This window comes from Ursus americanus, chromosome 17 (assembly GCF_024610735.1).
Source record: "Ursus americanus isolate L20-20 chromosome 17, mUrsAme1.1.p, whole genome shotgun sequence".
NCBI lineage: Eukaryota > Metazoa > Chordata > Mammalia > Carnivora > Ursidae > Ursus > Ursus americanus.
The window spans coordinates 8235546-8251147 of NC_142143.1; the positions used below are offsets into that span (position 1 = coordinate 8235546).

Below are 15602 nucleotides of genomic sequence, written 5' to 3' on the forward strand. Positions count from 1 at the left end.
CTGAGGGCATGTTATGCCCAGATGGTGGAAAACAAACATTTTAACCAGGCCCCTCATGTGGTGAGGATGGGGAAAGGGAGGAGGCCAGGCTCAGGGCACATGTGTCCTACCCTCCAGGGCTGTGGGAGGGTCAGGGCTCGTGGATCTGAAGGACCAGTGGGACCCCGATAGATGAAGCCTAACGAACAAAGAGCTCATCCTTTCCACCTTCCCGACCACCCTCCTGCCGAGACCCAGTTCTCTCGGTCGCCTTGCCCCGCTAACTCTTGGCCCCCTTGCAGGTGGCAGAGCTGAAGCAGGAGCTAAAGCTGCGATCACTGCCTGTCTCAGGCACCAAGACAGACCTGATCGAGCGTCTGCGTGCATACCAAGAACAAGTCAGCCCTGCCCCAGGAGCCCCCAAGGGCCCTGCTGCCCCCTCCATCCTGCCCAAGGCTGGTGAGGTGGTGGTCGCCTTCCCGGCTGCCCGGCTAAGCACAGGGCCTGCCCTGGTGGCAGCAGGCCTGGCCCCAGCTGAGGTGGTGGTGGCCACAGTGACCAGTAACGGAGTGGTGAAATTTGGCAGCACGGGCTCTACACCCCCCGTGTCTCCCACCCCCTCAGAGCGTTCACTGCTCAGCACTGGCGATGAGAACTCCACACCCGGGGACACCTTTGGCGAGATGGTGACTTCGCCACTGACCCAGCTCACCCTGCAGGCCTCACCACTACAGATCCTTGTGAAGGAGGAGGGCCCCCGGGCCGGGTCCTGCTGCCTGAGCCCTGGGGTACGGGCCGAACTCGAGGGGCGTGACAAGGACCAGATGCTGCAGGAAAAGGACAAGCAAATCGAAGAGCTGACCCGCATGCTGCGCCAGAAACAGCAGCTCGTGGAGTGGCTGAGGTTGCAGCTGGAGCAAGAGAAGCGGGCCCAGCAGCCGGCCCCGGCCCCCGCCCCCCTTGGGACCCCAGTCAAGCAGGAGAACAGCTTCTCCAGCTGCCAGCTGAGCCGGCAGCCCCCGGGTCCTGCTCACCCCTTCAGCCCCAGCCTGGCGGCCCCCACTGCCCACCATGCAGACACTTGTCCCCTGGTGCCCCCAGCTGTGGTCGTGAAGCAGGAAGCCGCGCTGCCAGAGCCTGAGCCAGCCCCCGCTCCCCAGCTGCTTCTGGGCCCCCAGGGCCCCAGCCTCATCAAGGGGGTCACGCCTCCCACCCTCATCACTGACTCCACAGGGACCCACCTTGTCCTCACCGTGACCAATAAGAATGCAGACAGCCCCGGCCTGGCCAGCGGGAGCCCCCAGCAGGTACCTGGGTGTGGGAGGGGCAGGGGCTGCGGGAGAGCGTGCGGAGACTAAGGGTGACCGTCCCGTTTACCGAGCACCCCCATGGCTGGGCAGGTTGTGCTCGCTTTCTTTAAACTTCCATTCAATCCTCTGAAATGAGGGATCGCCATCCCCGTGTCACCAAGGAGAGGTACTAAGACTTGGGAAGATTAAGGAAGCTGCTGAAGACCCCACAGCCGTGAGGGTGGAGCCACCAGGGACTGCCCATCTGTGTACCCGGCAGAGGGCCCCTGAGCAGCCCCCACCCAGGCCTGCCTCTGCTCCATGCGGGTGGGACAGGCCCTGGTGAGGGTCGGGGAAGCCCCCTACCTGGGAGAGGCCAGCTATCCTCCATCACGCCATCATTGGCAGCTGGCTCCCTGCTACTGCCACCCTCACAGCCCAGACCCTCCACCCAGCCTGGTCCAAAGGTGAGGCTGCTTTAGGCCTTGTGTGGCCTCTCAACCCTGCAGAACTCGGGGCTGAAGGAGGGGACAGTGGATAGTGATGAGAACCAGGCACCTCAGGATGGGAGACCAGGGCCCCTGAGCAGCCTCTGGCAGAAAGGGAGGAGAGAGGGGAATCAGCCCAGAGCCCCTCCCTGTCCCATTTGGCTTGTACCAAACCCAGGCAGCCAGTTGCCCCATGCCTACCCCACTCTGCAGGGTCAGAGGCCAGCAGGGCCTACCCCATTCCCTATCCCTTCTTCCCCAATGGCTTCCATGCAAGCTTCCTAAAAGCCGATGCAGCAGCAGGTTGTCCTGGCCCAGAAGGTAGGCGCCTCCTGCCTTGCCTTCGTGGAATGTGCTGGCCCCAGGCCTGCTTCTCTCATCCCAACCACCGGTTCTGTCACGGTTCTCCTGTCCAGCCTTTGTCCCAGCCTGGTTCTCCAGCCCCTGGCCCACCAGCCCAGATGGACCTAGAGCACCCATCACAGCCCCTCTTTGGGACCCCTACTTCTCTGCTGAAGAAGGAGCCACCTGGCTATGAGGAAGCCGTGAGCCAGCAGCCCAGACAGCAGGTGAAGAAGGTAGACTGGGGCCTGGCCAGGGTGGGCGTTTGCCTAGGCTGCTAGGCTGGGCTCCCACAGCCCCCCCCCCACACACACACACCAAGCCAGCTGGAAGATAGGGCCAGAGGAGGCCTTGCAGGGGTGGAGGGGGCATTATGGACAGACTGGCCAGAGCCTGGTCTGATAGAGGAGTGCACTCTGGGAGCCTGAGCCCAGGCCAGTGGGCTCTGTGGGTCTGGCTGCCCGCTCAAGGGTAGAAGGAAGGGGCTCTGCCCTGAGCTAGGCTGGGGGCCTCCTGTTCTAGATTTTCACCCTTTTTTTTCCTTCCCTATATTTGTCCTACAGGAGAATGGTTCCTCCAGCCAGCAGATGGATGACCTGTTTGACATTCTTATTCAGAGTGGAGGTAAAGCCCAGACTCCAGAGCTGACTCCCCAGCCAACCTCCTCCTTGCTCCATAGGTTGTGTTCAGCTGAACCTGGGGTGCTTGATTTACTGATTCTTGTTTCATTATGGAACACTTAGGGGCCGATGGGCCTTGTAGTTCGGATGTCACAACAGCTGAGACGTGTACCATGTCCAGGGCAGGGTGCAGCCTTCTAGCAGTGATTGCTTTATCCAGCACCCACCGCATGGTGGACACTGTCCCCACGGCCTGGGGTGTAGCGATGAGCGAAACAGAGATGTTTGCCTTTGCACAGTCCAGTGTGAGGAGATGAATAACAGAGAAGTAGATTGTATCATGTGTGAGGAGTAAATATTACAGAAAACTGGGAAGGGAGAGGGGAGAGTCGTAGGTATGTGGGGCATTTGGATTGACCTTGTTGAGCTCCCTGGGGGGCAGCTGTGGGGCCAGGTATGCTGGAGGAGTGGTGTGGGCACAGGAGGGAGAGAAGTCGCAAGTCGGGGCAGATCACGAGGCCTCATGGGCGCATGGCGGAAGGGCTTGGACCCGGGATGAAGTTGAGTGGAGGGTTGTTCCAGCTGGCAGGGCAGGAGCCAGGAGGCAGCTGTGGGGACCCAGGGGGTCTGGGCCAGCCCGTAGCAGGGAGGCAGAGAAGGACCTGAGTCTTGGTATATTTTAGAGAGCCAGTCGATTTCCTTATGGATTAGGCATGTGATGTGGCGAGACAGCAGGAGGGCCGCCATGTATGTTACCAAGGGTTCAGCTTGAGTTACCCGGATGCAGCTGCAAGACTGCCAGGGGGAGCTCCAGGGGGCGCACTGGAGATGTGTGTAGCCGTGTAGCCTCAGGCTGATATGTCCTGAAACAGCTAAGCAGGGGCATCATGCGAAGGCAGGCAGGGGAGTTGTTGGCATCTAGATTGACATTTGGAGCCATGAGATTGGGTGAGCAGAGAGGAGGGGGAGGCACAGTCCAGGGGCACAAGCAGATGATGCTCAGCAGTGGACAGAGAGTGGGAGGGTGCCCTCAAGACTGCGAAGTCCTAAAGTGCAGGCCTGTCACTGGGCGGCCAGGGGTGACAGTGACCAAGATCTGGTCATGGGGTTAGCATTGTGGTTGGCTGGTGGTGACCTCAGCCAGGGTGCTGCTACAGGACCACGGGCAAGGGCCTGGGGGGTGCAGGAGCCAGCAAGTCTGGATAGCTCTCTGCAGAGGGTTTCCTACAAAGGGGCAAAGAGCCATCCTGTTAGCATGCTGGTGGAGGAGGTCCCTGAGTGCAGGGAGGGCGCAGGGCGGGTGAGGGGGCCTTAGCATCAGGTAGGAGCTGAGGGAGTTCATTGGTGGCAGCAGCCAAGAAAGCAGAGTGTGTGGAAGTTCTCGGGGTGCTTTGCTGTTGGCGGGAGGGAGAGGATTAGCAAGATGGTACAGGTTAAGCGAGAGCTCAGCCATGGAATTGTACACTTTAAGATGGTGAATTTTATGGGCACCTGGCTGGCTCAGTCTTGACTCTTGATTTTGGGTTTGTGTGTTTGAACCCCATGTAGGGTGTAGGGATCATCTATTTTTTAAAGATTTTAAGTAAATAAAATGGTGAATTTAATCTCAAAAAAGAAACCCCACAGAGTTTAGGAGCTGATGTTACTAGCCTCAAGGTCAGATTCTGACCTTATGGAGCCCGCAGTGGGGCCCGAGGCACATTTCTAACAAGCACAGATGGTGCGGAGGCTGCTGGGCTGGGCGGCGCTCGCGGGCAGTCCGAGAAGCTGGTGTAGAGCCCAGGAGAGGCCTGGGTGCAGACGTAGGGAGTTCCTGGTGTCCAGACAGGAACCCAAACTGAGAGGGCTTGGGCTTCCTGAGGAAAAAAAAGATGCCAGAAACAGAGGGAGCAGGCCAGCAGGCCAGGCCTTGAGCACTAGCAGGGAAGCCATGGCAGAGAAAGCTTGGGGGGGGGGGTGCTACCTGCCCCCTAAGGAACACCGAACTGGCCAGAGAGGTGGCACAGATGTCCCAAGAAGGCATTTGAATGGGGGTGGGCATCTGGGGAGACCGAGCTTGGTGAGATGGGCAAGCGTGTCAAACTGGGATGGGAGGAGAGTGGGAGGGAGGACAGGTCCTAGAGGGCCGGGAAGCAAGCCTGGTTTATTTCTGTATTTTTTTTTTTATTATTGTGGTTAAAGAAACGTAAAATTTGCCATTCTAATAATTTTCAAATGTAAAATTCAGTAGCATTAAATATTCAGTGCTGTGCCGCCACCACCATGCATCTGTAGAACGTTGACGCTGGAGTCCTGTTAGGCAGGAACTCCCCGTCTCCCCTCTACCAGCCCCGGGGAACCTCTGTTCTTTCTGCTCTGAATTTGCCTGCTCTGGGGACCCCACACCAGTGGAATCCTATAGTGCCTGTCCTTTGCTTTCTGGCTTACTTCACAGAGCACAGCGCCCTCAGGGTTCATCCGTGTTGTAGCAGGTATCAGAGTTTCCTGCCTTTTTATGGCCACGTGAGATCGCATTGTAGGGACAGAATACCTTGTGCTGATCTCATGAGGGACACTTGAGCAGTTTCCATCTTGGGCTGTTGTAGGTGATGTTGCCGTGAACGCTGGCACACTCGCACCTGCTGGGAGTCCCTGCACGTCTTCTGTAGCGGTTGCACTGTTGGTGCACACCACGCATCTGTCTACATCCTCACTGACACTTATTTCCAATTGTTAAAAAAACCACTAGCCATCCTACTGGGCGTGAGGTGGTGTCTCCTTCTGGGTTTGATCTGCATTTCCCTCATGACTAATGAGACTGAACATCTTCTGTCCCCGCGGGTCATTTGCAGATCTTTTGTTGGAGAAATGGAGGAGTCCTTTGCCCTTTCTCCCTGTTGGGTTTTGTTGTTGAGTTGTAGCTCTTTAGCCTGGATGTGAACCATCAGATCCATGGTGTGTGGACATTTCCTCCCACTCCGTGGGTTTTCTTTGCTCACTTGATGGTGTCCTTTGGTGCACAAAACTTACAAATTTTCATATGGTCCAATTAATGTATTTTTGTTGTCTATGTTTTTGGTGTCACAAGCAAGAAATCATTACCAAAGCCAACGAAGATTTCCCGTTTTCCTCTTAAGAGTTGTGTGGTTTCAGCTCCTGAATTTAGATCTTTGACCCATTGGGAGTTAACTTGTTGTATGTGGTGTAAAGTAGGGCCAGCCTCGGGTCCTTTTCAGGCCTGGTTCTGACACACACTCACTTTCTTGTTTGCCAGAAATCTCAGCAGATTTCAAGGAGCCACCACCCTCCCTACCAGGGAAAGAGAAGCCCACCTCAACTGCAACCTGCGGGTCGCCCCTGGCCACGCCGTCCCCGCCCTCTGCCGAGCTCCCCCAGGCGGCGCCACCTCCCTCGGGCTCACCCGCCCTCCCTGGGCGCCTGGAGGACTTCCTGGAGAGCAGCACGGGGTTGCCCCTGCTGACCGGCGGGCACGAGGGGCCAGAGCCCCTCTCCCTCATCGACGACCTCCACAGCCAGATGCTGAGCAGCTCTGCCATCCTGGACCACCCCCCCTCACCCATGGACACCTCGGAATTGCACTTTGCCCCCGAGCCCAGCAGCGTGGGCCTGGACCTGGCTGACGGCCACCTGGACAGCATGGACTGGCTGGAGCTGTCGTCAGGCGGCCCTGTGCTCAGCCTGGCCCCACTCAGCACCACCGCGCCCAGCCTCTTCTCCACAGACTTCCTTGATGGTCACGACTTACAACTCCACTGGGATTCCTGCTTGTAGCTCTCGGGCTGCAGAGCCGGGCCAGGAGGGGCTGGAAGTTGGGGAGCCTCGGGAACTCCTGGGAGCTCCCCTCTCTCGGCCTGATTCCACCTCTACGTGGTCATGAGTCCTGACAATCACAGGCCCTGCGGCCACCTGGCTCAGGCTCACCAAGGAGAGAAGCTGCCCAGGAGCAGCTTTGGTCTCAGCCCAGAGTTCAGGAGGTCTGGACAGGCCAGGGCCATTCTATTGACCTCCTTTTGTGAGGTCGGAGGTGCAGTCTGGCTGCGGTTTGCTCAGGCAGGCGAGGCCCAGGGCGAAACTCCTTCCTTCTCTCCCCCTTCCCTGTGAGGGAAGAAACTAGATGGGCCTCTACCTCCCCGTTCCCCGTGATGCCAACCCCAGGGTCCCAGGCTTTCTGGGAGGGGAGCCCCTTGCCATTTTAATGTCTTCATGTAGTGTGACCATTTAGTGGCTGGTGGCAAACGGTTTCTGTACAGGTGTATATATCTCTATATTCTATATCGCCATACATATGTATACATCTATTTTGGGGGGCTGGGAGGTGGATTGGCACTCCCTCCCATCCTGTGCACAATACAGAAGGGCCTGGAGACCACCGCTCCTGGGGTTGGACGCAGCTTACCTCAGCCCCATCACGCGTGTTTGACATGTAGACACCCTGTCACAGCCTGTGCCCCACCTGTGTCCCGCTCCGTACTAGTGCCATGAGGGCAGAGGTGCTTCCTGGCCACCCGCCCACATTCCGTCCCGCTGCCTCACTGCAGCCACCGTGGCCCTGGGACAGGAGGGGTGTCAGCCCTTAAGCTGTGGCCTCCTCTTGCCTCGGGGCCCAGCCTCCCTTCTGGCCTGTCACTATCGTTAACAGGGGATTAGGGATGGAGTCACCAAACCAGTGCTGGGACAGAGGTTCGGGAAGCTGTGTGGACTTTTTAAAATAAAAACAAAAACACTGACTTGGGTCTATTTTTGTTCAATCCACAGAAGAGGCGGGTGGTATGGCTGGTTCCTAGGTTTTCTAGGCCATTCCAAGGAAGGACAGAACCTTGGACATACATACATACAGCTCCACGGCCCTGGCTGGACAGAAGACGGGAGGTGCTTTCCCAAGGACACAATTTATTGACAAACCAAAGAGGCCAACGAGCCTTTGGCCACCCCCATCCCCTTCCTGAGCAAAAATGGCTGGCTCTCCTCCTCCTCACAAGGTCTTTGGTTGGTACAAACTGTGAAGTTGGGGCCCAGGGCCTCTCTAAAGACCCGGGCAGAGCAATCCCTTAGGCACTGGGAGAAGCCGGCTCAGCCCTGCCTCTGCTCCTGCCACCCACCGTCCTCTAGTGATGCTACTGGGCGTTCCAGGTGGTGTCCCCGTTTACCGTGCCATGGTGCCTGGCCAGAGCTCCAGGGTCTCTTTCCCTTGACCCCCACAGCTTGGAGTGGGCCCGGGCCACCTCACACCCCATCCGAAAGCAGGCCCAAGACTGGTCAGGACTGTGCTGTTCTCTCCTTGAGGAAGGGGCTGCTCCGTAGCCACCAGGCTGGGGGAGGCCTGGGCTTGACAGGGCCACCGGAGGACGAGCATCACCCGTCTATGTCCCAGCTGAAGAGGTGGTGCTTCACTAGCATGTCCTGAACACCCTCCTTCAGTGGCTTCTTCTCCTCCTGCACACAGGGACAGCCTCTGTCATGGGCAGCCCGAGGTGACGGGCCAGAGTGGCTCGTGTACCACGTGAGGTCAGCACTCAGGCTCCCCACAGGGCCTGCCTCAGCCACCCACGAAGTGTCTGGGGTGATCTGCCAGCACAGACACCCGGCCTGCCCCACCCCAAGCAGCCCCCACGGGGGGATGGCAGGCTGCAGAGCCGAGGACCAACCCCACCCACGCACCTCTCTCTTCACAGGAAGTTCCCAGTCCTGGGAGAGGCTGAAGGCGAAGCAGCAGAGGACGCTGGAGGTGAGGAAGGGAGCGGGGAGGCGGTCAATCGTTCTCAGGTCAGCTCTGCCCCCATAACCCCACCCCAGACCACTGGGCAGGGTTTCTGGAAGCAGTGGCAGGGGACTCACCGGAGCTCGCACTTGATCTGGACCCAGCCAGGGCTGCGCAGGAAGGACCAGGGCTGGTACCACTTCTCCACAGTAGGCAGGCTGGAGCAGAGCACCTCCAGCCACAGGTGCAAGACCTGCTCGCTGGGGACAGGAAGAGTGGGCTGCCCCACTACAGCCCCTTCCCTCCGCTTTGTGACTGCCTCAGGTGACCGACCTTCACTCTCAGCCAGGTCTCTGCAGCGTGGCCTGGCTCTGGCTCCTCTCCACTGGGAGATACTCGGGCCCACTGTCCCCATGGCCCCCATTCCCCTCAGTCCCGTCCCAGCTCTTTCCCCTCTTGTGTCTGAGACTCGGCCACCACCTGCTGGTCAGTCCAGGAGGGAAGCCCACAGCCATGTTCTGAGCTGGTCTCCTGGAGGCTGTCCCCTCCACTGGGTGACGAATGGAGAAAGCACACACACGCTGGCCCGGGTCTGGGCCTCACAAATGCCCAAGCTCCCTACAGGCGGGTGCCCCCTCCCCAGCTTGTGGTGGCCACATTTCTGGTAAGTCCCCTCACCGGGCACCTTGCTACAATCTGCGCCTCACAAAACCTGCGAGTGTGCCTTCCCCAGCCCACGAAATGATGGCCGGTCTTGCACTGGAGGAAGGCCTTTGGGAGTCACCCCTGCTGCCTTGTCTGTCCAGGTCCTGGACAGGCACCCCGCTGCCGCACAGAGCCACAGCCCAGGCTACCACTCGTCTGACTGGACTGTCACTGGCCCACGGTGGGCAGAGATACTCACTTGAGCCCCACGCAGATGAGGGACCGGAGCTTGACGTCCATTTGTGCGTGTGCAGCGTCGTGGGTCACGTTCACAGACTGCACAGCCTGGGAGGGCCCAGCTGTCACTCAGGTGGCTCCAGCTGCCAACCCAGGAGGCCTGCCCCACCCCTCACCCCGCTTACCCGGTAGAGCAGCTCCTCTGGGGTCAGGACTTTGCCATCTTCATCCAACCTGAGGGAGGGATCAAAGCTGCCAGCCCCGCCCTAGTAAGCGCAGCTCGGGCCGTGCCCTCCCCTCATGGGGACTGCCAGGAGGCCGCCGGGCAAGGGGCTGGGGCCTGTTACCTGTACGTCTTACACAGCACCAGGCGCGAATACACCGAGTCGAAGTCTCTCTCTACCTCCCGGCCTGCTGCCTGAGGGTCAAGGTGAGTGTAAGGGACAACAGGGAAGGCACCAGGTCAAAGCCACAGGGTCCAACTGAGCGCACACTGCCACCCCGTGAGCTCCTGTGCCAGCTCTACGGGGCCCAGCGGCTCAAGGAAAAGGATGGTGGGGGATGTGGGTCCGGCCATTGACTTACCTCCTCGATAAACAGCCATGGGTGGCAGGCGCCCCCAAGCAGGGACGGCTTCTTCAGCCCATGTTCAAACAGGGCCTTGAGAGCTGGGCAGAGGGTCCCTCGTACAAGATCCGTGACCCCCTCTGTCACAGCGTCGTCCCCCGCGATGGAATACTGATGGTGGGGGACAGGGTCTGAGAGGCGCCAGCCACCCCCTCCCTGTCACCACAGCCACTGCCACAAGCCAGCACACGCGAAGGTCAGGCAGCAGCAGCTCCCAGGGGCAGCCGTGCCTTGTGCACCCTCTCACCTCTTTACTCCTTTCATCCAGGACTTCCACAAACTTGGCTGGAAACCAGCCTGTGGGAGAAGCAGGGCCCTGTGAGGAGCAGCCGGCCAGCGTCCCCACACCTCCCACCCCGTAAGGGCCGTGCGAGGGCAGGCTTGCTGGCTGAGAAAGCCCAGCTCCTGCTGAGGCCAGAGGGCGCGGGGAGGGTGGCCCAGGCTCCCAGTTTCACTGCCCAGCCTGCCCCTCCTCCAGACTGAGGCCTCACCTCTCAGGCCGTTCAGCTCCCCGACCCAGCAGTGCTCATCCTTCTGAGATATGATCTGCACGGTTGGTCGGTTGGCGGAAAAGGGGAGGAAGCAAAGCTTTGGTTGCCCAGGCCCTGTGCCTGCAGCCATATGGCTGCACCCTCGGCCAGGCGGGTGGGAGAGAAACAGGGATGCGGTGGGACAGCCCAGGGGTGCCTGCTCCCCGGGCCCCACGCACCGTGATGATGTCATTCTTGCGGAAGCCCAGTTCATCGTCGTCATGTCGCTCGAAGTCCAGCAGGGCCTTGGCCCGGCGCCGGTGGCTGCGTGAGCATGCCACGTAGTTCTCATGGTCCCGCTGGTGGCTCTCCATGCTGTAGTCCGGGCTCAGCTCCTGCCCAAGTGCCAGAAAGGCCTGCTGAGGGGAAGGTGCCTCCTCGCTAGGGCCTCGGTGCCTCAGAATGAGGCTGGGGAGCCAGAGCCCCCAAGTGGAGCCCCCAACTCACCACACTACAGTTTTTGGGGTCTGTGCACTGGAAATGGCGTGCGACGCGCAGGATGGCTTCCCGGAGGTCAGCTACCAGTTCTGTCTGCTTGATGTTCTTGGCCTTGAGTGCCTCCAGGTCGTCCTCCCCTGGGAGCCCGAGAGAGCTATGGCAGCTATGGCCCTGGCCAGCCTCCCCCTCCAATCCCAAGGAAGCTGAGGGTCCATGCCAGGGTCCGTGGACAGATTCCCCCTGGTCTACATCCCCACCCCACCAGCTGGGGCGGGGAGCGCTGTGAGCTGGGACTCACTGGCAGGGAAGGAGCCACTGTACCCCGCCCAGCACCGGCTGCCACAGCAGTTCTCACCAAAGAGCAGGGAGGTGATGCCGGACTTCCTCCGCTGGGTCCTGCGACGCACCACCTGCAGGCAGGGAGCAGGTCAGTGGTAGCCAGGTGGGGTGGCGGGCACCCCAGCACTGGAGGAAGCTAACAGAGCTCCTCCTGGGGCCAGCGTCTCATGCCACCTCATCTGGCCTCTGTGGCCGGTTCTGAGCATCGGAAATGTGTTTGGTTCAAAGCCAGGTGTGTCCTACACCCACACAGGGCAGGTCACAGCAGAGATGCACAGAAGGCCGGGGCAGTGGGTCACCGCACAGCTGTGGTCTGACTGGCCCGGGCCACGGGGGCCGGGCGAGGGAGGGGGCAGCAGAGCAAGGAAGGGCTGGTGGGTTCCCCTCAGCCTCTCTCACTTTGGGCTTCCTCAGGGAGCCCCACCCTGTGGGCGAGGTGGGGACTGCTCCCTCATGGGCCCACCTGCGAGAGGTTGGTGGTGGCACTGGTCCCCAGGAGCTGGCCCTGGTCTGCAATGAGGTAGGCCAGGTGCTTGCGGCGCTGCATCTCCACAGCCACGTCCGTGAGGGAGCCAGCCAGCCGCATGGCCTCCCCCAGCAGCAGCTCCGCGTCCTCAATCTGTGAAGGTATGTCTGACAGCGTGTTGAAGATGGAGGCCGAGTTCTCGGACTGGATCAGCTCCTCCTCCTGGGCCATGCAAGGGAAGGAGTACGGGGAGGGGGCATCACTGCCAAATGCCAGGCCTGGGAGCAGACCCAGATCACCGTCCTCAAGCACGTGCGACCTCCCCGATGACCAAGCTGAGCACAAGGAGTTCAGGCCCCAGGGCACCCCAGCCCACCCCACTGTGGGCCTCTCTGGAAGCACCATGGTCAGGACACACGATGCTGATGGCGGAACCCCACGGCCGCCCCCCAGAGGAGGGGCCCCGGGTGGGACAGGGCTCCCACAGCACCTTGAGCCGCAGCATGCCCAGCGTGGTCTGGAACAGCACCAGGGAGCCCTCGTAGAAGAACAGGTCCCAGAGGCGCAGCAGCAGCTTGATGTGCACCACGCTGGCGAAGGCCGTGAGGAACCAGTGCAGCGTGATCAGGGACAGTTCTGTGCATACAGACCAGAGCCTCTGTGGCTGCAACCAGGGACAGCCAGCATGGGGCAGCCTGAAAGGGGGGGCACTCCCCTGGTACACAAGCTGGGGAGAAGGGGGAAGGCTGCTCCCAAAAAGCAGCAAGCGGCCTTGCCTGCTGCAAGAGGAGGGAGGAGACAGGCTGTCAGGGAACATCAGAGAACGAGAGCACCACGAAGACCGTGTGTGCTGCTGTGTTCAGGGCTTGGCCTTGTCAGGTGAGCGCCTTTCTTCTTCCCAACACAGCCAGCGCCCCCGTCCCCTGCTGGCTGGGTCGGAGGCCTCAGACCTGCAGTATCTGAGCTGGAGTCGCAGGACCCCCAGACCCCAAAGAAGAGGGTGGGTGCTGCCCCCTCACCAATGTCGTGTTCCTGGAGCAGCTTGTCCAAGCGGGGCAGGTACTGGACGATGAGGTGGCGCAGGACCCGCTGGTCTGTCTGGACACCCAGCAGAGTGGTGCTGAAGTAGGAGGCAGGAAGCAGGTCCTCGATGATGGCGCACATCATCCAGAAAGCGTCCTCCTCCTCCAGGAACAGCAGGAGGCAGGCAGCCACCTGGCCGGGGCAGGGGGACAAAGGGCCCGTACCCAGGTCTCCATGTGAATTAGAAGAGGTAACCCCCACCCCCCGCCCCGAGGGTCACATCATAGACACATGCTCTCCTCAGAGCTGGAACCAACGTATCTGGCAGCCCCAGCCCTCCATGGGGATTCCTGTTGCCAAGCCCCACCACCCATCCTACTGCCCTGGATGGCACTGGTCACCAGCGGAGGCCTGGAGAACACCCCGGGGGACGCCTCCTACCCCTTCTGGGCTATGCTCACCATGCCCGTGCCCTGGCAGTAGCCGATCTCCGGGTAGAGCCAGGCCAGGGCTCGGAGAACCCTGCGCAGGCGGGGTACCCCGATGCTGCTCACGTCGGCGAAGCAGGCGTTGCTGGGCATGGTGCGGAGCAGGTCCTTCTCAATCTGCCAGCAGCCCACCCCCAACGAGCCCCCATGAGACGTAGCCACACGCTTGGAGGCGCACACCACCCTCCACGCTGGTGACACCGGAGGCACCCTGTGAGGGAAGCTGGGAGGCCCCTGTGTGGGACGAACCCTAGGCAAGCTCTTCACCCAGGCATGAGGATTCCTAAGGCTCTGGGTCAAAGTTTACCCGCCTTCCCTCAGAATTAGAGTCAGCTAGTGTGTAGCTGATACCACCAGATTCACCAGGGGAACTTAGAAAAATGAAATTATAGATCCCTGGGCCTCAAGCCAGAGCTACAGAATTTAGAATCTCTGGAATAAGGCCTGGAAATCTGTATTTAAAATCTCCAGGTGATACTAATGTACACCCAGGTTTGGTGATCTTTTTGACAATGGTCCCTGCTGCCTACAGAGGACCCAGGAAGTGCAGGCTTGTTCCAGACACAAGTGTGGAACCCCTTGGCTGCTTGCTCTCCCGGGCCACCCTTGCCAAGGAGAGACCACCAACAAGGGCGGGTTCCTGTAACCCCAGGCAGCTCATTGCCCTCCTGCAGGCCACACACGGTTCCTGACCAGAAAGTGCTTTCTGAAGGGCCCCTGGTGCCGGCCCAGCCTCACCTGTTTGGCAGCAATGGTCTCATCATTGGAGCTGTTCTTCACCATTTCCCGGTAGGACAGCTCAGAATTCCTCTTCTTCTGCAGGGCCCCGGAGAGCCGCATCCACAGCTGCAGGGGGGAGGTGGCATGAGCCTTCAGGGGGACACCTGAACCCCTCCCCCACTGTGGGCCCCCTGGAGGTCCCTCGCAGCTTCACCTGTGGCCTCATGCTGTGCGGGATGCCGGCCAGCACCAGGGAGCGAAGCTTCTCAGAGCGGGGCAGAGAGACAGCAATCTTGTCCCAGGTGAGATCCCCCACATCGTGGTTATGGGTGAACTCCAGGTGGGCCTGCCACCGCAGCCTCTGTGGAGGGTCCTCCAACAGAGACGCACCTGGCAGCTTGCTGGAACTGGGGTTGGCACCGTCTGCCAGGAGAGAGCCGGGAGACGCAGTGGTGAGCAGGGCCAGGCTGTGGCCTTTAAGTCCAGTGCCCAGATCTCACCACTGAAATCCAGAGCCACATTTCCAACAGCTTCCCACGGCTGCAGCCACATGTCCCGCAGACATACCAATGAGCGAACGCAAGCTCTTGAGTTTCTGCCCCAAACTTGCCCCTGCCCAATCCCTCCCAGATCCACAGACCCACGTCCACTCTCCAGACACCCAGGCTTGGAGCTCAGAAGCCCCTCTGGCTCCTCCTCCACTTGTCCCCCCACATTCAGCCCCCAGGCAAGTCCTGTTGGCAGATTCTTACCGCTCTTACCACCTCCCGCTACACCTCCAGACCAAGCCATCAACTTCCATCTGGGTCATGGTACAGTCATTCTCACTCGTGTGCACCCCTGCCTCCCTCAGGGCTTTCACCCAGCAGTGACCATGCCCCTTCTCAGACATGAGTCAGACCACGTCACTCGGCTCACTCTCACAAGAGGCCTTACAAGGCTCTGCGACCATGTCCTCTCAGCCTGGCTCCTCCATCCTCATCACCTACTGCTCTCCTCTTGCTCCCCTGGCTCCAGCTGCTCCTCACCAAATCCACTCCCACCTCAGGGCCCCTGCACTGATTACTCCCCTCCCCCAGCTGTGCTCACTGCCTCGTTTCCTCCTCGTCTCCATCCAAGTGTCTCCCCTTTGAGAGGCCTTCCCCTGTATCACCTTGCACACAATCCACCTCCCCTCTTCTCCACAGCTCTGAATTTTTTCATAGCTCTTCTTGCCCCCGGCATATATTTGTTTGTTCACTGCCTGGGAATTCCAGAAAGCCAAGACCACTTTCAGGTTTGTTCAAGGTCCTGGGGATGCAGCAGTGGAGAGCGGACAACCCGAGACAGCCCCTGAAATGCTGGCATGAACACCGACAGAGCTCTTGTGACCACCAGGTAACATCAGGGCACATTAGCCTCACACGGATCCTCGTCCTTACTCATCCAAAAGCCATGCCCTCAGCCTCGGCTTTGCAAAACTCCACCTTTAGTGAATTTACATGCAGTAAAATGCACAAATTTTAAGCGTACACTTGGTATCAGTAAATAAATGTCTAAATGTTGTCCCCATCGAGACAGAAAATATTTCCATTATGCTAGAGAGTTCCCTGTGTTCCTCACAGGCCCAGATTTTTAACTTCCAGGTATCTGCCTGCAAAGCAGAGAGCAAGGAAAACCTCCATCAGAACTGG

At 59.8% G+C, this 15602-nt stretch overlaps 2 protein-coding genes across 11 annotated transcripts in view; one reads left to right on the forward strand and one right to left on the reverse strand.

Annotated features, from left to right (window-relative positions):
* MRTFA (myocardin related transcription factor A) overlaps positions 1–7445 on the forward strand; it is a 190498-nt gene extending 183053 nt beyond the window's left edge. For 5 of the 8 annotated variants that reach the window (XM_087868680.1, XM_087868682.1, XM_045779740.2 and 2 more), the window contains 4 exons: positions 282–1286; positions 2173–2334; positions 2662–2722; positions 5972–7445. In XM_087868680.1, the coding sequence (XP_087724806.1) occupies positions 282–1286; positions 2173–2334; positions 2662–2722; positions 5972–6489 (1746 nt within the window). In that variant the 3' untranslated portion in view covers positions 6490–7445. Of the gene's footprint in view, positions 1–281; positions 1287–1453; positions 1456–1641; positions 1736–2172; positions 2335–2661; positions 2723–5971 lie in introns of all 8 variants that reach the window. The other 3 variants (XM_087868681.1, XM_045779739.2, XM_087868683.1) reach the window with 2 other exon arrangements.
* Positions 7446–7591: 146 nt separating this feature from the next.
* Positions 7592–15602, reverse strand: part of SGSM3 (small G protein signaling modulator 3) — a 46726-nt gene continuing 38715 nt past the window's right edge. For all 3 annotated transcript variants that reach the window (XM_045779742.2, XM_087868684.1, XM_045779743.2), the window contains exons 5-22: positions 14144–14352; positions 13948–14055; positions 13183–13326; positions 12718–12913; positions 12189–12334; positions 11696–11920; positions 11249–11303; positions 10903–11030; positions 10635–10790; positions 10417–10471; positions 10173–10222; positions 9884–10036; positions 9646–9716; positions 9484–9532; positions 9321–9406; positions 8554–8676; positions 8377–8437; positions 7592–8151 (exon numbers count right to left, since the gene is read on the reverse strand). In XM_045779742.2, the coding sequence (XP_045635698.1) occupies positions 8071–8151; positions 8377–8437; positions 8554–8676; positions 9321–9406; positions 9484–9532; positions 9646–9716; positions 9884–10036; positions 10173–10222; positions 10417–10471; positions 10635–10790; positions 10903–11030; positions 11249–11303; positions 11696–11920; positions 12189–12334; positions 12718–12913; positions 13183–13326; positions 13948–14055; positions 14144–14352 (2096 nt within the window). In that variant the 3' untranslated portion in view covers positions 7592–8070. The remainder of the gene's footprint in view (positions 8152–8376; positions 8438–8553; positions 8677–9320; positions 9407–9483; positions 9533–9645; positions 9717–9883; positions 10037–10172; positions 10223–10416; positions 10472–10634; positions 10791–10902; positions 11031–11248; positions 11304–11695; positions 11921–12188; positions 12335–12717; positions 12914–13182; positions 13327–13947; positions 14056–14143; positions 14353–15602) is intronic.